Genomic DNA, 25,049 nt, shown 5'->3' with positions numbered 1-25,049 from the left:
CTGATCCTCTGGCTTTCACCTTCACATGAATGAGGCTACTAAGCCAAGTTGTTCCAGATATAGATGATCAGACAAGAAATCTGCAGCAAGATCGAGCCGGATCCTTGTTTTTTTCAGTGCTCTGCCTCAATCACTGCCCAAATTCGATGCTGGTTTTAAAGCAGACCTTACACTGTGTGCAAAAATCCTAAATGCTCCCTAATGCCAGGAGACGGCAAGACTTTATGAACATATCCCATTACTATAGTAAACAAATTCACTTACCAAACCTTCTATCTTGGCGTGGGGTCCGGTGCAAGTATTTTCCATCGCCGTAAGGAGTCTTAAACAACTGCTTCACGAGAACAGGGCTGAAATCATACACAGAGAAGCAGAGTTTTAACAGATTTATCAGAACAATACTATACATGGAAATTTTTTCTTGCTGGTTTGCGGCACGGTAAGTAAAAAGTGCTGAAGTCATCACAAGGAGGGAATAAATAATGGATGTGCCATATACTACGTATAGTACAGGTACACAGCCACGCCATTACTGGAACTATGACAGATCATTTTGCCATTACTTTACAATCAATTTTTTTTTTTTTACTGTGCGCCACAGAAGGTCAAGACTCAGAATGGTGAATCCTCATATCTTACCTGTCAGCTAAACTTCTATTTGAGGTGCCAAAGACGTCAGTAGCCGGTAATGTCTTGTCAGGACTCTGATCTGTCTTGTTACTGTTTGTAAAGTTTTCTGAGGGAAAAAAAAAATTCTCTCATTGTAATGGTCTCAACTTCCAAGAGAGGATAAATTCAGAATAAAAAATATACTAGATATAACCTATTACTCTCAGCTTATATACAAGGACTTGTAAAAGATGGTCGTAGTTAGCGCTAGAGACTCTCATACTAATCTGAGCCAAGGTCCACAAAGACATCAGGCAATAAATATACCATCTGACCTACTGATAGTCGCCCCTTGGCAAAGCAGTCGCTTGCAACGTACAGACCCTCTTAGCCACCATGTCTATCTATCCTTTAATTCTCAGTCTTTGATAACATCCTTCTAGATAAGGACACTCATTGAACTATTTCTGCTACTTTCCTACTAAAAATCCTATTAGAATCCTTACCTGCCGTACCTTGACTTTTATCCTGATCGTTTGCTGGTGAGAGGAAGAGAGGTGAGTATAATCTCTGGTCTCTGAATATGGTGGGTGTAGACTCTAGCTGACTGTACGGACATCTCTTCTGCTGCGGGGTCTTGAATACGTTATCTTCTGGCTGGCCTTCTCTCTTCTCCTCATCTTCATTTAGCCTGGGATGAAGCCGTACCGCCTCTCTAGTCAATTCCTCAAACCAGTTTAGGTTTATCTGTCCCAAGTCTGTATGGAAGAGCGGCAATTAAAAATTTTAAATTTATATATATATATATATATATATATATATATATATATATATATATATCTCCTACAAACATGATAACTGGAAATAAAAGAGCACCTAATATCACCTAATATTGGTTATTAGTGGAATGGCCCAGACACCTAGAAATTCACCTGTCTGGTGACTTTAGGACCATAAACCACCACAATGCCCGTATATTAAACCAGTCAATTCCCAGTGTCAAAAACAAACCATCAACCAACCAATCACATACTTCCCCAACCATGACAGAGCCCAGCATGAGCATAGATGACATCTATAGGGGGTTGTCCCGTTATGGACACTTATCCCCTATCCACAGGACAGGTAATGTGCCTGGGATGGGGGGGGGGGGGGGGGGGAAGGGGTGATCACCTGGTCCCCCAGTGATCAGCAGGATGGGGAACAATGTGAATAGAGCACCAGTGTGCTTGTGTGACCAGCGCTCCATTCACTTCTATGGAATTGCAGGCGGTGCAAGAATTTACAGTCCCAGCATCCCCACAGATGTGAAAGGAGCGCTGGAGCTATATTCACAAGGAGGCCTTAAGGAGATTTTCATTCCCCCATCTTACTGATCTGATCAGTAAGATGAGGGAATGAAAGTCTCCTTATGGCCTTCTTAAGGAGGGGCCCAGTGATCAGGTCCCCAGCAATCAGACATTTATCCCCTATCCACAGGATAGAGGATAAGTGTCCATAATGGGACATCCCCTTTAACTGACTTGATGCCAAACTTAGCCAGTAGGCCTATGGGGTGGACAGGTGATAAATGTTGATCTCCCTATAATACATGGCTATACCCATGACCGTGGTTGTTTTCAGTATATTGTCCGCCATTGCAGATAGTATACAGACCCATTTATTTCTAAGGGCTCGTTCACATCTGCGTTGTTCGGTCCTTATTGCAGGTTTCCGTTTCCTGCATAAAACAGAGCAGGAGACGGAAGCCTGCAAGAGACTTTCTCACCCATTCATTTGAATGGGTGAGAAAGCTGTCCGGCCGTGCGCGGCAGTGAGCGTTTTGCGCTCTCCGCCGCGAAACCGGGTTTTATAATCCGGACACAGAGTCGGACATGCACTACTCTGTGTCCGGATAAAAAAAATCCGGTTTTGCGGCGGAGAGCCTAAAACGCTCACCGCCGCGCACGGCCGGACCCGGTCTATGGTTTCCGTCTTCTGCCATGCAGAAGACGGAAACCATAGTACGGAGACATGAACGCAGGTGTGAACCCAGCGTAAGGCCCTATTCACACGTCAGTATTTTTTTTTTTTTTTTACAGATCAGTGTCTACAAACATCTACAAAATATGGAGCAGGTCCTATGTGTGATTGTGTCACAGACTTGATCATACCATGTATGGGATTGTAGAAGTCTTTCTGCAGATCTGCGATGTGGATGACACATACGGATGTGATACGGACATGTTTATTGCAGAATACAGATCCGTTTTCACGGACAGTCCGCTATGGTTGTGTGTATGTAGTCTGAGTGTACAGAGCAGATGATGGACAATCCCTTTAAGTGTCAGTCACATGACTAACCTATGAGCCATATAACCAGAAGACATGGTATAAGACACACAGACATGATAGGCTAGGCCCCCATCTTGTATTCTGTCCTGTACAGTGCTAGTGAGCAGTCATAAGCACCTGCGTGACTACAATGCGCCTGGAGGAGCTGGAAGAAGACAGAGGCTGCGGGCTGTACGGACGCCATGTTACTTCACGCAGTCCTGTAGAGGAGACGTCCATGTCAGTCCGGACCGGAGGAACACAGGTCTAACTTCCCGCTGCTGCAGCACGCCCCGCCTCACAGGTCTATAACAGACCAATCGCAGTACAGCTCTTAGAACGCTCCGCCCACTTTTTGAATGAGCCGACAGTTGTGATTGGCTGTCAGCCCGCATAGTCTCGCATATGTACTGTAGTGAAGCTGCTGGGAGGGGGCGTGTCCGTGCCGTGTGTGTAAATAAATATTGTAACGTGGGGCTCATGGAGGGAGGGCGGCCATGTTATTAGTCATAGGCCCTGAGGCAATACAAGAGCTGACCTAATAGCTGTAGTAAATGGCTCAGGGAGGGAATACATAATTGTCCCCACTAATGTTAGTAAATGGAATCACACTGTGACCCCAAAAGTACTGTGAACACCACTAACATTGTCGTAGGGCGACACAAATCCTTGGTCACACCCCCTTAGGGTATGTTCACACGGCATCGTGTGAGCGCTCCATGCAGCTAGCCGCAACGTGAAGGCGAGGCAGTGCACCGGCATCCAGCTCCTGATTAAGCCCCAATAAATGGACCTAGGGAGTCTTACGCTGCGGCGGTCTCAGCCGCGGAATCTGCAGGAAGATCGGGCATGTCGCTTCTTTTTCCTGCTAGCTGAAAAAAATCGGTAGCGGAAAAAAGAAGCAAGTGGCTCCCATTGAAGTGAATGGGAGCCTTTTTGGTAGGAGGATTGTGGGGTGGATTCCGTGTCAAAATCCACCTGCAAAAAAACTGTGTGAACTAGCCCTTAGTGAGGCCCCACGTTGTAGAAAAACTGCTTTTTTGTTGCAGATTTTGCTACAACAGGAATGGGAAACATATAGGAATACTTATACTTCTCCCCTCCACTCAATCCTGTTCTGGCTTTACCTCAAAAAACAACAAAGTCTGAAACAAAAAAAGCAGCTTTTCTACAACGTGGGGCCTTAGGCTAAGTTCACACGGCAGAAAACGAAGAGAAATTACTGTTCCTTTTTGCAGAAAAAGGAACCCATTGAAGTCAATGGGAGGCTTTTTTTCAGCGCTGAAATTCCACACCAAACTCCTCACCATTTTCCTCTGTGTGATTGGACCTTTAAAGTGGATATCTGCTTTAACATAAGGCCTCAGGCAAGGTTCCCATTAATTGGTGAGAGTAAGTCTCTCCATCGTTTAGGTCTGCAAACCATGGGGACCCCGAACAACAAAAGAGCCTGTCCACTACAAAAGTGGTCACTGAAGTAGCCCATAAACTTTAATGCGGTTCAACCGGGTGTCCGTTGGATTTCAGGCAGGGTTTTATGGTAAGGATTTTGACGCGGAATCCGCATCAAAATCCTGCTCAAAAAACCACCTCCCGTTGAAATCAATGGGAGCCGGTCATTTCCTTTTTCCGCGAGTGGTTTGTTCTCACTTGCAGAAAAAAGAAGCGACCTGCCCTTTCTTCAGGCAATCAGCCGCGGACATTGGCCTCGCGATACCTTCCTCCTGACTAGGCCCATTCATTTGGGACTAATCTGGAGCAGAATGCCGCGACTGGATCCAGGCGCAGCTAGCCGTTTTTTGGTCCGGAAACTGAGGCAGCCTCCTTGTCAAATTCTGGACCAAAAAACCCTGTCTGAACCCGGCCTAACAGTTTTACACTGAAAGCAGCAAAGAGAAAATTCTTCCCTGCAGAACTTTTCCCTCCGCAGATTTTAGGCGACATCTGCAGCGGATGGTCATGCGAGACTCTAACACAGATGTGAACTTAGTCTCAAGCTGGTTGCACATGACTGTGTGCTAACCGGCTGCCATGAATGAACAGCACAGGCGGCGCATGGACGACACACAGATGTCACCCGTGTGCTGTCCGTGCTTCCATGGCACCTTTCATTCAATGAACAGGACCCGTGTAAGCAGGGCCACAAAATCAGACAGGAATAGGACCTGTTCTATATTTTGCAGCCCGGACTGTTGGCCCGTAGACGTGACTGTGTAATTCACGGTCATGTGTATGTGCCCATAGAAATGAATGGGTCAGTGTGCTATCTGGGAATAAACGAATAGCACACTGACTATTCATACGGTCGTGTGCAAGGGGGCTTAGTCACATGAAAGTCAAAAATGGCCATTTGATGGCTGTTTTTGTAAAGGCAATTTTTAGTACACATTGAGAGGAATTCATCAGCAGGAAAGTAGATTGTGAACTACTTTCCGGTCCACATGATCCCTGCGGAGATCTTGCGGCAAGCACACAGACCCCAGTCTATGTGGGGTCTGTGTGCTTTCACTACACACCGCTTGCAGTTGCGTTCAGTGCTCCGTTGGGCGGGGGGTCCTCATGTGCACTCCCCCGGACGGAATACCAACGCAGATGTGAACAGGGCATAAGACAAATGGGTCTGGAACGATTGGCAGAATTTGTTGATTTTTTCCAATTTGTTCAGGCTCTGAGCAATTTTTTGATGCTTATAAAAGGTGCCGTCAACTTTTCCAAATGACTAAGCCATAAGGCCATGTTCTAGGGTTCTGTCAGACTTTAGTCAGAATCTAATGACATTCCACCCATAATGCAAGTGAATGGGGTATTTTATGCCACAGAATACAAAATCTGTGTGGAACAATGAATGGGCGTCATAATCCATCCCTTTACAATGGTGGTCTATGGAGACCACTAACTTTTTTTCCCCGCTATCGGCAACTGCTGATAGCGGAAAAAAAGAAGCGAGCTGCCCTTTCTTCAGGCGGATCCTGCGGCTCTCTGAGCCGCAACCTCCGGCGCCAGCCCATTCATTTGAGCCGACTCCGGGGTGGGGGAAGCCGCGACCAAGACATTGTGGCAGGCGAATTTTAACTATATTTTGACTTGGCTCCCCGAGTCAAAATATGGTCAAAATCCGCCCGACGTGTGAACGAGCCCTGAGGTCTCTTGAGTGTCCGTTTTTTCTGACGGATCTGCGCCAGACAGACACTCCATGCCAATGTAGCTCCATGTCAGCTGCGGAATACGCCTGAAGAAAGGCAAGCTTGTTTCTTTTTTGCCTGGCCTATTCACACGGAGTAAAATGGCGTGTAATTTGGAGTGTAATTTTTACACGTGTAAAAAATGTACACATGTATTTTGGAGTGTTTTTTTTTTACACGTGGCGTTTCAGTAGCGTTTACGGAAGCATTTTTACACGCGTAAATGCTCCAAAAAACGCTCCTGAAACGCCACATATAAAAAAAACCACTCCAAAATACACGTGTAAAAATTACACTCCAAATTACACGCCATTTTACTCCGTGTGACTAGGCCCTAGTGGAAAAAAAGAACGCTAGCGGTCTACATAGACCACCATTGTGAGGGGGCGGATTATGACGTTTTTTCCGCGCCAAAATCCGCCCCCTCTTGTGAACGGGTCAGGTTTCCTCTAGGTATGTAATAAAGAGTGAAGGTTGCTCCACAGCGCCCCTAGTGTATGTTGCAGCCCCTACACAAGTGCTAGGATGTACCGGGGTAATTGGGCAGAGATGAGCCCCAGCTGGGGCAGGTGAGGCCGGGTAGGATAAAGCTGAGCTCCTGCCCCGGCCCCGCACAGCAGATACACCAGTAATGGCGGGCTTCTTGTACGCGCCCTACAACAACTACCACAGCTATGGCAGCACTATGGCTCACCCAGGACCGGCCCCGCAGCCCCCGACCAGGAACAAGCAGGCGACCTGGAAGACGAGCAAGGGCTCCGAGCCCGACTACCTGGACAACTTCCAGCGGGCCCAGCTGAAAGCCATACTGTCCCAGGTCAACCCCAACCTCACTCCGCGGCTGCGCAAGGCCAACACCAAGGATATCGGGGTGCAGGTCAACCCCAGAATTGACTCCGGGGTTCAGTGCTCTTTAGGGCCCCGCACCTTGCGCAGGCCTCCCCCGCCTCTGCCCTCCAGCAATGCGACCAGATCGGTGCCCGACCCCGTGCGATTCACCCGACCGGTGGCTGTGTACTCTCCAGTGGTAGATCGCAGGGTGTTCTCCCTACCGCAGGGAGCCCGGATCCCTAGAAGGAGCCCGGTCATCCCTCAGGACAAGGAGTCTGGACAGGCGGCAGAGGACCAGCCAAAGGAGCGATCAGATAGCAACCAAGAAAGATCGGCCGAGCCCGCGGTGGAAGAGAGCAGCCAGGAGAACAGGGAGGCTGCCCCGGAGAAGGAGCTCAGTGCAGACAAGAAGAATGTCTTCCAGGTACTGGTCTATGGGCATCCATCTAATTGTAAGGAAACTTCTAGTGTTACTCTGCATAAGGCTGTGTTCACATCTGCAACATTGTCTGCTCCTCTGTTCTCTTGCAATACCAGAAAAATGTGGTAATAACACTGGATGGCCGCCACTATAAGAGGATGGGGGCTGTGTGAGACCCTTACAGATATGTATGACTTGCTGGATGTGCAGACTCTGTACTGTATTCTATACCTGTAGCTTTATACATGCAGCCCTAAAGCAAACCGTCCTATTGTCCCATCCACAGGACAGGTCTCTGCTACATGATCTGTGGTGTCCGGGGGTCAGACCCTGACAGATCCATCTCATGTATAGGTCCTCTGTACTCAGTTTGAGGATGGGCATCCCTTAAGGGTTACCCTCCCCTCTGCATTTCACTGACATGGGAATTACTGACTAAGTCCTGACTACCTGTGATAGACTTGCAGAAATGGGTAAGGGGCACTGCAAGGAAACTGGTGTAGAAGTTAGGCCCGGTTCACCTCTGCGTTTGGTATTTCGTTCAAGGATACACTTGTGGACCCCCAAACATAATAGCGAACGCATTAGAGGTTAGCTAAGAAACCACACTGACCCCGTAGACTGTAATGGGCTCTGTTTTCTGCATGAATCGTGCAAAGAGAAAAGTACTGCAAGCAGCCCTATCTGTATGATTCATGTGGAGCACACAGACCCCATTAGTTTATGGGGTCAGTGTGGTTTCTTAGCGAACCTCTTTAATGTTAGGTATTCTGTTTGGGGTGGGGTTCCCCCACGTGGTTATTCCTGTATTATCTGAGATGGGGCTAACCCTTTAATTCACTGCATGGGTCACATCACCCAGTGACTCTACACCACTGTCGGCATTTTACGTGCCCCTTGTGACTAAAGTGGTGGTTACAGAAGCCATGCCACTCTTGTAAACATGACATTTTGTAACTTTATTACTTCTATACAGACCCTTCTCCAGCAACCATGCATTTTTTGTTACATGGTTAATTCATGAATCTGGTGAATAATTTGCTCTTTGATCCCTGCAACAATAGCAATCCATTAGTCTATATCAGCGTTTCCCAAACTTTTTGAGGAGCACTATTCAGGACAAATTCCTTAGCACTTTTCACATTTTATCTAAAACCTACATGGGTGCCAAAGATAAGGTGGGGGGGGGGGGGGGAGATTTCTAACAAATTGAAATTAGATATTACATTTTCTACTAACTTTATTCCAAAAATTTTTCAGTCAAAAAAATAAGGACATTATTCCTTAAAACACAGATCCTAGTTCTTAAATCTTAAAAACTTAATGTCTTTATTCTAATGTGAATGAGGCTGCTTTGGTCGCACAGTTTAGCAATATTTGAACATACCTGTTGGATGTTGAAGCCGCTGCTCCTACTGGAGGGTCTGTCAGTGTTTTTCGAATAACTGCAAATACTGCGCCAACTAAACTGACACAGCAAGGATCGAGTGACCGCACAATACAAGCGTGAAAGATGACTGAAGCACTTTCGTCCGTAGGTACAATTTATTCCGCTAATTTGATACCGGTGTATTAAGCTGGAAAGGAAGGGGGCTCTGAGACCAGTGTGGAAGTGCCGTCTGACTGTGAAGCGTTAATCCACTGGCCTCATATATTCGCAGAACAGACCCTAGTGCCACACCAGTAGAATATTAGGAGCCTGGGAACCAGTATTTTAATTTTTAACCCTTCACATTTATCTATTTCTTATTGTTAACTGTTTATTATCGCCATATTGCGGAGCACCAGTAGATGGTTCACGGAGCACTTGGTGTTCCATAGAGCACAGTTTGGGAAACTCTGATCTAGATGAATCTGCCCTTGAGACAAGGAGTGAGTTGTGCACAAGTCCAATCACGGCATTCCACTCCAGATTAGGCCTGCATTGTAGGTCAGGAAAAACCCTTTAACTCCTAACATGGGGATAACCCTAATAAGGATGAATTCTTACATGGCCCTACCATAGACTATATCTGTGCAGGGGCAGGTTGTCTAGTAATGGGTAGGCGGTGTCTAAGTGCCATGTACAGTAAACCTATGTTCTCTTAGTTTCTAGAACAGAAATATGGCTACTTCCACTGCAAAGACTGCAAAACCCGATGGGAGAGTGCCTATGTGTGGTGTATTTCTGGAAGCAACAAGGTAAAGATGGCTTTCCGTATCGGGTCACTCTGGCTGTTTTGTGAACACTGTAGAAATGACCCCATTATATGTATGGCATAGACCTCTACCTACATCTCTGCAAAACCTGCCATGTGTGACTATATCCTAAACGGATGCAGAAAATAGTGCTGGCCTACTGGTGGCTTACTGATGCCATTCCGGGTACTAGAACTTGGTGCATCTTGGCTGTATCATGTAGATTTCAGCTCAGTCTGCCCACATCTACCTGCAGGATCCATGGGTATTTTGACAAGGTTATAATGTTGAGGTTACTTTTACAGTAAGTCAGTTTTGTAGCAAGAGACTCATGGCTTATGAATTTTTCCAAAAACTTAAGCTTTGTTCAAACCTGAAATCTCTGGTATGTCACCCACAAATCAGCATTATACAGTTCTTCTCAGAAGTGGGGAAGTCTATCCTTCAGGATAGATCTTAAGTGGTCATAAGTAGGCGGCTTACTTGGCATATTGGGTCCTCATGCTAATGGCCCAGATTGTTGGAACCATGAGAGCTAGAACTGTGTTTGATCCGGTGGGGTAGAACATATCGGATTATGCAAAGGCTTATACAGCAGTTCTATACATTATGGTGTAAATCTAGGTGTGCTTAATTTACTGTGATTTCTGATGTAGGTGACCTTGTTCTAGTTTCACATAACACCAACTTGACCCCAGAAAGCTGGTACCAAAGCTATAATCTTGTATGTCTTACAGGTCTATTTTAAACAACTTTGTCGCAAGTGCCAAAAAGGATTCAACCCTTACAGAGTGGAAGCCATTCAGTGCCAGGTAGGTGCCAACTAAGGGATGTGGCAAGTGTACTTTAGTACGGTCCTTGAGAAGGGTATAACTTAGAATGACCATTTTCTCATATACCTTTTGCTCAGGTATGGTCACCCCATGTGGCTTGTCTATTGCTTTTTTTGGTAGCTTGGCTAGAATGGGTTAATAGACTAACTTAGGCTAGTGATTTCTTCCTACCAAACATGAGGGGGGTGGCGGAGATGGCATATTCCAGGATTAAAGCCAGCCTGGAATCCCAAAGTCCTAGATGAATAAATTGCTGGCCAAAGTTAAATGGAAATCTTCAGACTACCCTCTAAGGCGCCATTAGATATAAACAGCCTGTACATCCTAAACGGATTCTGCAGTGGTTTTTTTTTTTTTTTTTTTTTTTTTTTTTTATGCCATCCCATGGCTTTTAGATACTGTGCATAATGGAGTTTGACTCCTAGTCTAGTGAGCTTTTCTCCAAGATGGTGCTTTAGTATTTTGTGAAGAATCCAAGTACTTGTTGTAGAATACTCTGCGAGGGCTGACGGGGTCTCATCTTCTGATTCAGTTTAGTTAGGAACATGGCTGTGGTTCATATCCTGGGACCAGTGAGAAGTACTTGGAAGGATATTCTATATCTTGGCTACAGTAACACTGATCAGTTTCTCTCCTCTAATACATATGTTTCTCTAGATATGTTCTAAATCTCGCTGCTCCTGCCCGCAAAAGAAAAGACATATAGATCTGAAGAGGCCGCACCGCCAGGAACTGTGTGGCCGCTGCAAAAATAAAAAGCTCTCCTGTGACAACACTTACAGCTACAAGTATATTGTCTGATGTGGAGCGTGGCTTGATCGGTTTATATATTGCTCAATGCATATTGCACTTTCATGAATTGGCACTGAATTATGGCTTTTGACCTGGCATTGGAAAACGGACTGAAGATTTTTGTATCTGTCTTATAGAGTGGTACTGTTTTGTATACATTGTAAATAAAGTTGATTTAAAAGTATATACAAACTGACCCACGCAAAGCGTTGTCGTGTTTGGAATGTGTGCTAGAAGTGGCTTTACAGAATGGAGGGTATGGATGATGTAGCTCACCTGGGGTCACAACTTAAAGGGAATATCTGGTTTCTAACACTGATGATCCATCTGTAGGCCATCATATCTGCAGGGGCTCAAAACTCAGGACCCCTGCAGATCAGAGTACCCAGACAGCACAGCTCTTACTATTAACATGGTGAGCCGCACTGCTTATTTGCTACATAAACGGTGTAGGTGCTGTCCCATTGAAATCTGAGACAGCACTGTAATACCTGCTCTCTACAGTTTGTACTATGAGCCAGGTTGTCTGGGTACTAGTGATCTGCAAGGGTCCTGTGTGTATGGACTGGGCTGATAATCTGGAGGCGCTGCACAGAAAGGGTCACAGTAGGCTCTACCTGCCCAAAGATGTGCTCCCTGGATGCCAGAGGCCCTTTTGCAATTCTGTGGTTGCTTCTGCCATCTTTCGTTGTGGCCTGCTGGGGGAGCAGTATATCAACCAGGGATGAAAATAGACTTGATAGCTGTCCCTTCTAACCAGCCTCTGTCCTGGGGAGCCCCCTGGACCCAGTACAGGTGGTGGGTGACAGAAGGATATTGTCTGTGGTGACCTCCATGTGGGAGAACAAATCCCACCCCATGTATGGGACCTTGTTGGGACTTGGCAGCACTGTAAGTGACCGTCTGCTTCACCCCAAGTGTGAGAAGGAGCGCTATCATAAATCCTTCCTTCCAACAGCGATCAGGCTGTATAATCTACATCAAGCAGAGATCACTTCACACAGAACTAAATGATCCTGAAATCTGTCTTTTCTTCCTTAGCTATTATGGATTCCTAGTATATTCTCAGCTCATGTGTCTCCTTCTGTAATACACAGTAATATATTATCCTGTATCTGTATTATACTGCTGTAACACTGAAATATCACCACGGTGGGACTATTAAAGGATTATCTTATATTGATGCCCTAGCCTAGGGATAGGCCATCAATGTTAAAAACCAGATAACACCTTAAAGGAATAATTGCTATTGGAACAAACTGGTAAATTGCGCTTCATTAATCCAAGTGTCCTCCTTAACTACAATGCACTGGATGCCATAACTTCCAAATTCCTAAGATTGTGATGGCCTTTGCAGCTGTCCATGGCTGTATCTGCTTTTGTGCTAGGGGAAACTGGCATATGCACTAAACATGTAACATAAGGCTCTGTGCACGGATGCTTTCAGTATGTTATCTGTATTTGTAATGGCTAGCCCACTGACACATTTCCTATGGAACCAAACACGTTTCAATCTTGGGATTGACTTCCTGGGGTTCACAAGTCTTATTCCTGTCCACTTTGCAGCCTGGGATCACCGCATGGACTGCGCAGACTTTCAGTGTGTACCCTCTATGATGTACCTGATCAGAGATTCTCAGGCCCATCAAAAAAGGGGCAAATTGTTCCTGTCCTTTTAAATTTTGACCTAAAGTTTTAAAATCAAATTCCAAGATAGGTAATTGGTACATGATCTGTCAGGGATCATCAGGCACATGGTGCTGTTATAGCAGCATTTGGGTGACAAAGCTTAGTGGAAGAGCAGCACACTGTGACAATCCTGTAATAGGAGCATTGCTATGCAGTGTACGGGGCTGCTGTGACTCAGTGGTGGATTACAATAAGGGTGAAAACTTGTAAAACTGTACTTGCAATGGTTACTGGAGCATGGGAGTTTACTAGGTCTATGGCTGTTATATACAGTGCTACATGATAATTCCCCATCGGCCAGCCCCATTACTTTGGCTTTGCCGCCTTTCAACCTGGGACGTTATTGCCGGCCAGCACCTCCTCTCTGTGACATGTCGGCCACCCACTGTATAGTAGGGCAGCCGGCACACGCAATAAAGAGTCCACCTTCCAGCAATGATGTCCTGGAATCCAAATAACCATGGAGAAATGGTAGGTATAATGGGGGTGGGGAGTGGGCTTCTTTCCACAGATGTTCCATGGTGTGGTTATCAGCATAAATGTAATAAGGTCAAACACTAAATATTACAGTAGAGCTAAAATTAATACATTTGAATTAAAGTTGGAGAGGGCCGTGGGGGGGCTTATTTTGAGAGTGACAACCCCTCTAAAGCTTATCGAAACTGAAACCAATTTTGATTTTCTGGCAGAAATTGCCACGTCCTTTATTCTGTTTCTCTTGCTAATGTCTGTACACTGCTTTTCATGGGAATACAAGCTCTTGTATAATGCATTGAAGCTGGGGAAGGTCATCAATTCACACACTTATTCCATATCTATCTATATCCATTCATCCTAGAACAGTGGTTCATGGAAAATGATACTCTCCTTTCATACAACACCAGGATCAAAGTTCTACCTGTACGATTTCCAGATGTTCCCAGATGAATGCAGTTGAGACTCGCATTTATATGCAGCAGCTTCAATCCTGACTGTTTTCAACTAGGAATCTCTCTGGAAATAGCACTAACATCACAGTCCTATGAAAGAGGGGGCAGCTTTGTGAAATTCAATATCAATGAAAACTTCTGGATGGTCAGATGCTGTACACATACATACTGCCTTGCTTCACCAGTTAAAAGAGTCTACCACCGCACTACAGAGAACATAAAGATATGGTGTTTATTAGGCTGGGGTTCACACAGGGTTGATTTTTTTTTTGTCCAGATTTTGATGCGGAATCCACGTCAAAATCTGGCTCAAAAAGCCGGCTCCCATTAAATTCAAAGGGTTCCTGTTTCCGTGAGCGGTTTGTTCCCGCTCATGGGAAAAAAAGAAGCAACATGCCCCGAATGCCGCGGCACAACACTCCCTCCTGACTAGGCCCATTCATTTGGGCCTAATCTGGAACAGAATGCTGTGACTGGATGGCGGTGCATTGTATGCATTGCACCGGTATCCAGTCACGGCTGGCTGTTTTTTTTTTTGGACCAGATTCTGAGGCAGCCTCCGTGTCAAACGCCGGTCCAAAAAACCCCCGTGTGAACCCAGCCTTAATGTTCTGTATATCAGTTTTGTGGATATGGAGAAAAACAATTTGTAATGTGCTCAGTGTGGCGGTAGAAGCTGAATATGGGACGGTTAAGAGTCCCTTAAGGCCTACCTGTTGGTCTACATGATTAAGGAGAAGCTGCTGTGTGTGTACATGAGGAGTAACATTATTAATGTCTATTATGGGACTCAGATATTAAGAGGCTCTCTGTAGTTCTTCCTGAGATGATGGTCAGGTGGGTGGAGACTTGCTGCTGTACACTGCTCACAGTAAGTAGAGGAGAATCTACTCAACTTTTTGCCTCACTTTCAAAACAGCATCAGGCAGAACATCTATAGAGACAGTAGTAATGTGAGTAAAGTAGTCTCTATGGTGCCTCTCTGCTTCCATCGCAGTGCCTGCTCCTCAGGGAAGTGAGGACAAAAGAAGCCTAGAAGAGGAGAAAGTAGCATTTTTCTCTAAAATGTATTAGGCTTAGATCACACGTAAATTATGTGTGGCTTATTTTTGCACTGGAAAAAAACACTTCCTAATTAGGAAGTTTTTGGAGCTTGCCATGTTTTTTGGAGCTTCTTTTTTTTGTAAAAACCGCCAGGCTGTTTTCCCCTTTTGCAAAAAAAACGCACATTTTTCGCCTCCCATTCACTTCTATTGCTTTCTTCAGGCGGAAAATGCCTGAAGAAAGGTCATGTTGCTTCTTTTTTTCCTGCTAGCAGTCTACATAGACCACTATTGTAAAGGGGCCGATTTTGAAACGAAATCCACTGTCAAAATCAACCTCTTTGCTCCCTGTGTGAACTAGCCCTTACAAAGTTTCTTATAGTCATCGGTATCTTTGATGTACGCAAAGTTTGTTGAAACGGTAGCCCATAGAACGACTTCAGCATCCGTTTAGTGACTGAACAACTTTATCATATATTTCAAGTGAATGTACTCAACAAAAATAATCTTACTTTCACAAAACTGTCAGTATTATGTACAGAGTGAATAAGTTACATAGATTAGGCGTGAATGGAAATGACTTAGATGTGCAAAAGAATTTCATGCGATTCAATTCACACTCGACAGCAGAAATTCCAAGGAGGAAAAAATGTCATACATATATACCAATATATAGTCATATATATCAATAGTATATGCATATAATAAAATCAACAAAAAGATGTTCCAATTCAAAGAACAACCTAGAACTCTTCATTGCGACAAGTATTATCCAAATATACATTAAATAAAAATCGAAGAGAGAAAGATGCATGCGTGACAGATGAAAAAGATGTCGTCGTCCTTCAAACTTGCACTTTCGACGGGGTAGTCAAGTCATATCAGCCGTCTTTTTCATTGTATAAATAGTTCAAAAAGCAAAGATCTGTTTTAGTAAAAGGCAGCCGGGATCCTTAAAAAGTGAAAATGATCGAAATCAAAAATCGGGGGGAGTGATCCGGAAACAGTTCTCGACTATGATCAAGTACAGTTATCGCAGCAGCCTAGCAATTCTAGGAAATGTCTGTCATAGCAGCGTGAAATACAGTAATCCTCCAAATTACAGTGTACAACATCATTATAGTCTGCTCACAATCCGCCTTCATATCTACAGGCTCTCAGCTATTGACCAGTCATAATATCCAGTATTCTTCCACGGCCAGCCTCATTCTGCCTGTTGACTGTTCATTGACAAATTAAAAAGTATCTGAAAAGTATATTAAGAGCAACAAAAAATAGACTATATATATTTATATATATATTATTTTGTGAAACATTGCACTTTTGCCATCCTAAGGTTAAGGTTTTATAGAAAGGAAGTATGATTCGGTATAATAGGCTTTGGTACACAATGGAAGTAACTTTTTTTTTTTTTTAGTAGTGAGATAAAGCAGAACAGCCGTTCCGAAAAGGTTGGGCCATAGGGCAGAGATTGACCGGGGCTGTCGCGCTATCGCTACACACTTCTATCCTTATACACTATTGCTGCAGATGCCTTCATCTGTCTGCTCTGCTTGATAGACGGGCCTAAGGTTAGCAGGAATGGTAACAGTGTGACGGAGTCTTCCCAATATTGAGTAGATACTGAGTGACCTCAGTCCAACAGGGCAGCACCTCCAGTTTAGGAGAGAGGATAAACGCTGGCTTCTTGTCAGAGACTAGTGCCAGAAATGTTGGAGTCAGGGAGGTAAGTTGTGACCACGCGGTAGTTCTGAGCACGGCGAATCATGTCTCGAATCTCCATGTTGAGGTCCATGAGCTTGGTGCAGATATCTGTTAAGTTTTGATTGGAGCCTACAAGGGCATACGTGCCTGTCTGTCCAAGTGTCTGGTGTCGGAAGTAAATGTTCAGTAGTGTTTGCACTTCATCATCGGCGCTGCTCCCAAATATGTCATTAGGCCATAGTTTCCTGAAACACAAAGTATAGATGATACGGATGAGTAACAAGTATTTTTCAGATAATCTACGACAATCTGCCATTACTTAAAAACAGAATATTGTGTGTACATTATGCCATGAAGAATGTGCAGACCTGTTGAGTCCTGGACATCCTCAGGTGGTCTTTTTCCACAAACTACACCTCCCTACATTTCTTTCCTCATCTCTGTCTATCACCTAACCCCTGCTCTCCGCTCACTCAATGGCCTAACACTTACATCCTCTATTATCAGAACCTCCCATGCTTGTATACAAGACTTCTCCCGAGCTGCTGCACTTCTCTGGAATGCTCTACCCCGACAATCAGATTAAATCTCAATTTTTACTGATTCAAGTGCAAACTAAAGACACATCTTTTCAGACAGGCCTATCACAATTCCTAATGTAAACCCGTCCATACTGTAATTAGAACTCCTAAAACAAACCCTCCTCTGTTCCCGCTCCCACATTACGCCACATGATATGATGCCGTTGGAGACTAACTTTATATGTCCAGGCACCATCCACATGTTAAAGGACACGACTGGTGACGGCTCATATAAATAAAATGTAATGTTATTATTAATAACTTGTGCTACAGGATCTCTACTGTGCGACTAGATTAGACAGGCTAGCCTTTGCAGCTCACTTCATCAATGAACTTTGGGAGACCATGTCTCCATTGCCAAATTACCATTTGCCCTCTTTGGACCACTTGGTAATAACCACTATATATTAGGAACACTACAGTGACTCTACTGTGGGATCCGACCATATGGGTGATCCTCTGCGCCTCGCAGTACTAACCACTACATACTAGGTTAGGGCGGTAAGGAACGCCCCCTCTGACAGACGCTACTGTGAGGAGGGGCATTCCTGACTGACTTTCAGAAACACCCTTCTGACAGTGAAGAGCTACAGTACCGGCACCGATCGCTCTTCACCGGGGGCACAGAAGGGGAAAGCCAATAGTGTGCTGAATTCAGCGCACTGTTGGCTTTCTAGCGGTGTATTACACCGCATGTTCCTGAGGACATGAAAGGTCCTCTTTAAATATGGGAGATCCCCATCAATCAGCCGCTTTTTAAGGAGAACTCTGTCATCACGTGATCACCACATATTGGCATCATTGCCAGACAAATGGCAAATACCCTGAGTGGGTATGAGGTCCATCCTACTAGTAAAGCTGATAAAATAATACCGCTGCATTATTTGTGATTATCCCAGGTATATATCTGACTACAATAATAGGGTCACACTGCTAGACAAAGCTTAGTTAAACAACATGATCCTTGTGCTGGAACGCCCAATAAGAGACCGGTGATGGCGATGGTATACCGCTCATACACAGGTCCAAGTTTCTTATCATATATTTCAATTCCAACCGCTTCAAAATTTAATCAATATCAGAACCAAGTGCAAACACAGAAGAGAGCGGAGCAAAAATCTTCAGCGTTAGCTTATGATGAAACACACTGTTGTGTAAGCCACGTATAACGGCAGGACAGGTATGACACCGACTCACCTGCAGTGGCGGATCTGCCGTATCGCCTTCCCGAGCTCATTGTTCTTTAAGCACTCCAGCATGGACTGTATGGCGAACTCTGTGGAACTGAAGGTTGGCTCATATGGTGCAGCATCCATATTAAGAGACTCCGCTGCAATGTATAAACTCGCCTCCTTTAAGTTCTTCTTGAGCTCATTCAGTTCTCTCGACATGTTAAGTAACTGCAGACAAAAGCAATGGAGTTCAAGGACTAAATTCAGGATCTGTGGCATAATCTTATTAATAATAACACTTCTGCAAGTAATAGATCGTCTTCTAATTTACCATTTATTAGGATTCTGTATTAGGTTGCATTGCTACTTTACAATTACGTTCCAGTGTGCTGGTGTATATGTAGCTGCAATCCCTCAAATTTACCAGCAGGGGCAGTAAAGTTGCTATTTTATTGAAGCAGTGTTCTCTGTAGACAAGGGGGGGGGGGATTATTAAGACAATGATGCCTTTCTTAACCATTTACAACTTTGTTTTTGTTTTTTAAAGGGCCAAGAAAATAGTGCAGGGTTTCCATCTACCTGACAAATTTACTAAAATTTTAATGACAAGTTGCGGTAAATGCTATCTGCGCTAGCTCATACAATGAGGCCCCAAATTAATTCAGCACAATTCAGATTACAATCGTCTTGGATGTTTTACCATCATTAGCTGTAATCTGTGTGGGAGCCAACAATAAGTGGTCAATTCCTCTACAGCGCCACCATAGGTCAAATAAATCATTACATGGTACATGCTAAAATCAAATGACTGCCCGTGCATATGTGAATATGTTGAGAAATCCTGCGTAGTCCCTCTCTGTTCTGGCTAATAGATGGGGCCCCAAACTGGAAAGGGCCCCAACTCACTCAGAATGGCTAAATATTGTTTAGAAATTATTTTGTCAATTTAACATGGACTATACCACACAGGCTCTACAAAGAGGAGGAGGGGGGTAAAAACTCCCTCCACCATTACGAATGACAATTAGACAGTAGAGATGAGCGAACAGTGTTCTATCGAACACATGTTCGATCGGATATCAGGGTGTTCGCCATGTTCGAATCGAACACCGCGTGGTAAAGTGCGCCAAAATTCGATTCCCCTCCCACCTTCCCTGGCGCCTTTTTTGCACCAATAACAGCGCAGGGGAGGTGGGACAGGAACTACGACAACGGGGGCATTGAAAAAAAATCGGAAAAAGTCATTGGCTGCCGAAATCAGGTGACCTCCATTTTAGACGAATAGTGGATTTCAAATCCGGGTCATATGAGAATGTGAACTTTGTGACTATGAGACAGGGATAGCTGTACAGGCAGGGATAGCTAGGGATAACCTTTATTTAGGGGGGAATGTTATTAAAAATAACTTTTTGGGGCTCTATCGGGTGTGTAATTGTGATTTTTGTGAGATAAACTTTTTCCCATAGGGATGCATTGGCCAGCGCTGATTGGCCGAATTCCGTACTCTGGCCAATCAGTGCTGGCCAATGCATTCTATTAGCTTGATGAAGCAGAGTGTGCACAAGGGTTCAAGCGCACCCTCGGCTCTGATGTAGCAGAGCCGAGGCTGCACAAGGGTTCAAGCGCACCCTCGGCTCTGATGTAGGAGAGCCGAGGGTGCACTTGAACCCTTGTGCACCCTCGGCTCTGCTACATCAGAGCCGAGGGTGCGCTTGAACCCTTGTGCACACTCTGCTTCATCAAGCTAATAGAATGCATTGGCCAGCGCTGATTGGCCAATGCATTCTATTAGCCCGATGAAGTAGAGCTGAATGTGTGTGCTAAGCACACACATTCAGCACTGCTTCATCACGCCAATACAATGCATTAGCCAGTGCTGATTGGCCAGAGTACGGAATTCGGCCAATCAGCGCTGGCTCTGCTGGAGGAGGCGGAGTCTAAGGTCGGACCTGAATGGAGACTGGTGTGGAGCGATCTTAGACTCCGCCTCCTCCAGCAGAGCCAGCGCTGATTGGCCGAATTCCGTACTCTGGCCAATCAGCGCTGGCCAATGCATTCTATTAGCCCGATGAAGTAGAGCTGAATGTGTGTGCTTAGCACACACATTCAGCTCTACTTCATCGGGCTAATAGAATGCATTGGCCAATCAGCTCTGGCCAATGCATTCTATTAGCGTGAACTGAGTTTGCACAGGGGTTCTAGTGCACCCTCGGCTCTGCTACATCAGATTGCTACATCTGATGTAGCAGTGCCGAGTGTGCATCAGATGTGTAGTTGAGCAAAACTGACTCAGCACTGCTAAGTCTCTGCATTCGCATAGGAATGCATTGGCCAGCCTTTGGCCAATCAGCGCTGGCTCTGCCGGAGGAGGCGGAGTCTAAGGTCGGACCTGAATGGAGACTGGTGTGGAGCGATCTTAGACTCCGCCTCCTCCAGCAGAGCCAGCGCTGATTGGTCGAGTTCCGTACTCTGGCCAATCAGCACTGGCCAATGCATTTCTATGGGGAAAAGTTAGCTTGCGAAAATCGCAAACTGACAGGGATTTCCATGAAATAAAGTGACTTTTATGCCCCCAGACATGCTTTCCCTGCTGTCCCAGTGTCATTCCAGGGTGTTGGTATCATTTCCTGGGGTGTCATAGTGGACTTGGTGACCCTCCAGACACGAATTTGGGTTTCCCCCTTAACGAGTTTATGTTCCCCATAGACTACAATGGGGTTCGAAACCCATTCGAACACTCGAACAGTGAGCGGCTGTTCGAATCGAATTTCGAACCTCGAACATTTTAGTGTTCGCTCATCTCTATTAGACAGGGCAGGCTATAGAGGGGAGGATAATACTGTCCTCCAGCAGGAAGAGATGGTACTGGCTCTAGCTCTTCATATGATGATCAGTCATTATGGGATTGATATGATATATAGAAGGAGAGAAAGCAGGGGAGTGTGATTAGCAGCAGACAGGAGGCAGCACTGCTAGAAGAGAGTACAGTATACATATGTATACATATCTGTGCCACAGCTACTGCAACACTCCATGTCAGGAATGTGAGACAGACGCCATCTTGTAGGCAGGTGGGGCCCCCATCTGTAGCACTAGGCCTTTCTATTCTTGTACAGGTGCAATATATTTCACACTGACATACCTCTGGCATGGAGCTGACTTCATGGACTTGTCCGATTAGTTTACAATAAGACTGAAAAAGCAATAGCAGCTGGAAGTGAAGCTTATACAATCTCTGACAGAGCTCCAATTGCTGCAAATGAATGGAGAAAATGTGTCAGAAAACAGGCATTACATTATAAATGTATACAGATTAGGCCGGGTTCACACCTGTGCCCGGACTACGCTTTGCAGGTTTCTGTTTCCCGCCTGAGACACAGGACAGGAGACAGAAACCGGCAGTGTCCGCCTGTGAGCGCCTTCTGGTCTCTGCGGCAAAACTGGTTTTTCTTAACTGGACCCAAAGTCAGACATGCAGGACTTTGTGTCTGGTTAAAAAAAAAATGGTTTCGCTGCAGAGACCAGAAGACCCTCACAGGCGCTCAAGGCCGGACACTGAATGCCGGGTTTTCGTCTCCTGTCAGCAAAAGACGGAAACCCACAAAGTGGAGACCGGGCGCTGGTGTGAACCTGTCCTTAGTAACCTATAAACAGTTATACATAAAAACATACATCATATCCTGCTGTATATACAGTATACAGCCTAGTAACCTATAATCATATATATCACACATAAAACATACATCATATCCTGCTGTATATACAGTATTCAGCCGAGTAACCTATAATCATATATATCACACATAAAACATACATCATATCCTATTGTATATACAGTATACAGCCTAGTAACAGATCTATCATACATAAAAACATACATCTTATCCCGTTATACATAATAGAGTATACCGTCTACACTTTAAAAACAGGAATCCACAAATTTATTTACCAAATCATAAATTAAAGCACCAATATTCTGCAGATTATCTCATAGTCACAACTTAGCCAGGGATTTCTATAGCCCTGGTATTCTGCTACTCCTCGTGTTATGGTATGGAAAAACTCATTAACACCTTTTGGAAGGTCTTCTCTGAAACCTTTACATATGGTCTGGGACTACCGTATAGCTAACCAGAACAACTCTTCCCAAACGAAGAGAGACCCATTCACGTATAGGTGTTTTGGGGTGATTGGCTCTCATCAGCGAGGGGCAGGGTATTGGTTTGGCTGGGTGAGAGGGCCCTACATGAACATAGTCCCTCGAATAAAACATGGTCCAACTAAGAACCTCAAATCCAAGCAATTTAGCGTGGTGCCAAGGCTTTGGGGCACGTTCTTGTTAGCCATATTTGTTTTCCTTGGTCCTATACAAAGACTGTTAGTCAGAGTGACCTGAAACTTCCTTCTGTTGGGCGATTTCTGGCCTACCCTGATGGATGAGCACAGGACACCATCTCAAAGTCTAAACATCACAAGAAGATCTGTCAGATTTTAGTGGATTGGTAATGGAAGAGGTTATGAGAGACCGCTCCTGCCCTCCATTTCAAGAGCCGCTCTCTGTGCAGGATATTATATCACGGATATTATGTCATGCCACGGTCTGCATACCAGACACAGATAAGACAGTGGGGACAGGAATTTGGGAGGAGGCAGATTCCTGTGGATTTCACTGGTTCCAAGTTTTGTGTTTTTGTTCACACACAGCAGAAAACATGGAGCCATTGACAAACATATTTACTGAGTCTTCTCTGATGTAGAGATGAAGTACAGAAGTGGATCAACACAAGGGTGTGGGAAGCAAATGTCCTCGTATACACCGCAGAAACGTCACTGTGATCCCGATCGGTTGTTTCCTATATTTACCGCATACAAGAAACCACTTGGCATAATATATGTATACAGTATATGAACTTTTTGGAGAGTTCCAAAGATTTCCTCTAACCATCTTAGTAGTGACAGTCTGTTGTCTTGATCGGTTGCCATTGGATAAGTCCATGAAAACAAGAACATTCTATGGTCTGGGGCTTGTCAGTAACCCCGCCATGATGTCCTCATTGTGTCGGGTTATCTTCTCATACATGTAGTGTCCTCCTGATAACCAGCCATGATGTCCTTAATGTGTCGGTTTATCTTCTCATACATGTAGTGTTACTGCCTGATAACCTGTCCACAAGGAGGACATCATGCCTGTTTATGCGACAAGAGACAGATCCTAAAACATTCTCGACTATATGGACAACTGGATTTTACCATTTCCCTTGTCCTTGCATGATCTGGTACCATCAGGCACATGCACAGGGTCAGATACCCACACGTAAGGTCCGAGTCACTAGTTATATATGAATACTAGCAACTATAATACATTATTGAAGATGGAATAAAAATTAGTACAAAAGTCATAAAAGCGATCACCACAAAATCATACTTTCCTGGAGTCCTGCAGTATAGATAACTCAGGGGTACCCCTGGATCAGGACAGACAAGGTGGCATTGTCATATTATGTTCATATAAGGGGGTCTGAGACCCAAAATTAATGACCTCTCCTTAAGGTCTAACCAGTTTCAAATTGGTTAGGGTCTGACACCAGACTTGCACATATTAGCATAGTGTACAGAGCCAGAAGGCTGTATACAGTGTGCCGCACTACTACAGCTTGGCTCTTATTCATTTGAATGGGGTGAAGTGTAAGAGCACAGCAGGTCACTACACAGTATACAGAGCCGTCTACTTCCAGCTTTGTACACTGGGCACAGAACATCTGATCAGTGCAGAAGCCAGGGGTTGGATCCCCACCAATTCTTTCTTAATGAGAGGTCATTAATTTTCCATCCACAACCCCCTTAAAGTAATAACCCCCCTGCTGGGTATCATGGGGCCAGCTATGGAAACATTAAAGGGAATGTGCCAACTTTTTTAAAATTTATTAAAAAATTCTAATCCATTTCAATTTCCTGAGTGAAGATTTTTAATCTATTTTCTGAACAGGATTATGGGGCCGCCAACTTGCCAGAGTGTCACCTTTTCTCTGTTAACATTATTTAGTGATATACTTTACAACACGGTCATGGCCATGGGCGGCAGAGTCATGGCCATAGGCGGCAGGTTCATGGCCATAGGCGGCAGGGTCGTGGCCATAGGCGGCAGGGTCGTGGCCATAGGCTGCACGGTCGTGGCCATGGGCGGCAGGGTCGTGGCCATGGGCGGCAGGGTCGTGGCCATGGGCGGCAGGGTCGTGGCCATGGGCGGCAGGGTCGTGGCCATGGGCGGCAGGGTCGTGGCCATGGGCGGCAGGGTCGTGGCCATGGGCGGCAGGGTCGTGGCCATGGGCGGCAGGGTCGTGGCCATAGGCGACACGGTCATGGCCATAGGCAGCAATGACAAAAGATGATATCACAGGTTATCTGTCCTATCTGTGATGTAAGCGAGACAACTCCTGCCATGAAAACCCCTACAGAATTGTCAGTCAGTTAGTAGCAGATACAACAATAGTGTTATCCATAACAGTGTTAACTTCTATTGTAACAATGTTTGTCTGTGATGTAAAGGAAATGACTACTGCAAAGATGTATCGTTAAGTGGCAGTCTATTATTTGGCTTAGTGGCCAGGGTAAATATTACATGAGTTGTATTTGTTAGTAATCATAGAAAGGGACAAGAAAATGCTTTAAAATATCATTAAAAAAATCTTAAATATGGTTAATATGAAAACTTGGTTAAAAAAATAATTTCCTGGTGACACATTCCCTTTAAATAATACAAGTATGTAATGCT

At 44.9% G+C, this 25,049-nt stretch overlaps 3 protein-coding genes across 5 annotated transcripts in view; 1 reads left to right on the top strand and 2 right to left on the bottom strand.

Annotated features, from left to right (window-relative positions):
• The window catches only part of BRCA2 (BRCA2 DNA repair associated), a 37,595-nt gene extending 34,432 nt beyond the window's left edge, over positions 1-3,163 (bottom strand). The window contains exons 1-4 of the mRNA XM_075265990.1: positions 3,061-3,163; positions 1,116-1,367; positions 640-736; positions 265-350 (exon numbers count right to left, since the gene is read on the bottom strand). Coding sequence (XP_075122091.1) covers positions 265-350; positions 640-736; positions 1,116-1,367; positions 3,061-3,127 — 502 coding nt within the window. The 5' untranslated portion in view covers positions 3,128-3,163. The remainder of the gene's footprint in view (positions 1-264; positions 351-639; positions 737-1,115; positions 1,368-3,060) is intronic.
• A 3,572-nt stretch (positions 3,164-6,735) lies between these two features.
• On the top strand, positions 6,736-11,168 carry ZAR1L (zygote arrest 1 like). The gene is made up of 4 exons (XM_075262953.1): positions 6,736-7,359; positions 9,445-9,537; positions 10,272-10,346; positions 11,025-11,168. The coding sequence occupies exons 1-4, from the start codon at positions 6,736-6,738 to the stop codon at positions 11,166-11,168; spliced, it is 936 nt and encodes a 311-aa protein (XP_075119054.1).
• Positions 11,169-15,269: 4,101 nt separating this feature from the next.
• Positions 15,270-25,049, bottom strand: part of FRY (FRY microtubule binding protein) — a 203,376-nt gene continuing 193,596 nt past the window's right edge. For all 3 annotated transcript variants that reach the window (XM_075265973.1, XM_075265972.1, XM_075265974.1), the window contains 3 exons: positions 21,420-21,530; positions 18,303-18,505; positions 15,270-16,769 (listed from right to left, as the gene is read on the bottom strand). In XM_075265973.1, coding sequence (XP_075122074.1) covers positions 16,511-16,769; positions 18,303-18,505; positions 21,420-21,530 — 573 coding nt within the window. In that variant the 3' untranslated portion in view covers positions 15,270-16,510. The remainder of the gene's footprint in view (positions 16,770-18,302; positions 18,506-21,419; positions 21,531-25,049) is intronic.

Source organism: Leptodactylus fuscus, chromosome 2 (genome assembly GCF_031893055.1).
Source record: "Leptodactylus fuscus isolate aLepFus1 chromosome 2, aLepFus1.hap2, whole genome shotgun sequence".
NCBI lineage: Eukaryota > Metazoa > Chordata > Amphibia > Anura > Leptodactylidae > Leptodactylus > Leptodactylus fuscus.
The sequence above is the reverse complement of the archived record's forward strand: the minus strand, read 5'-3'. Positions and strand labels throughout refer to the sequence as shown.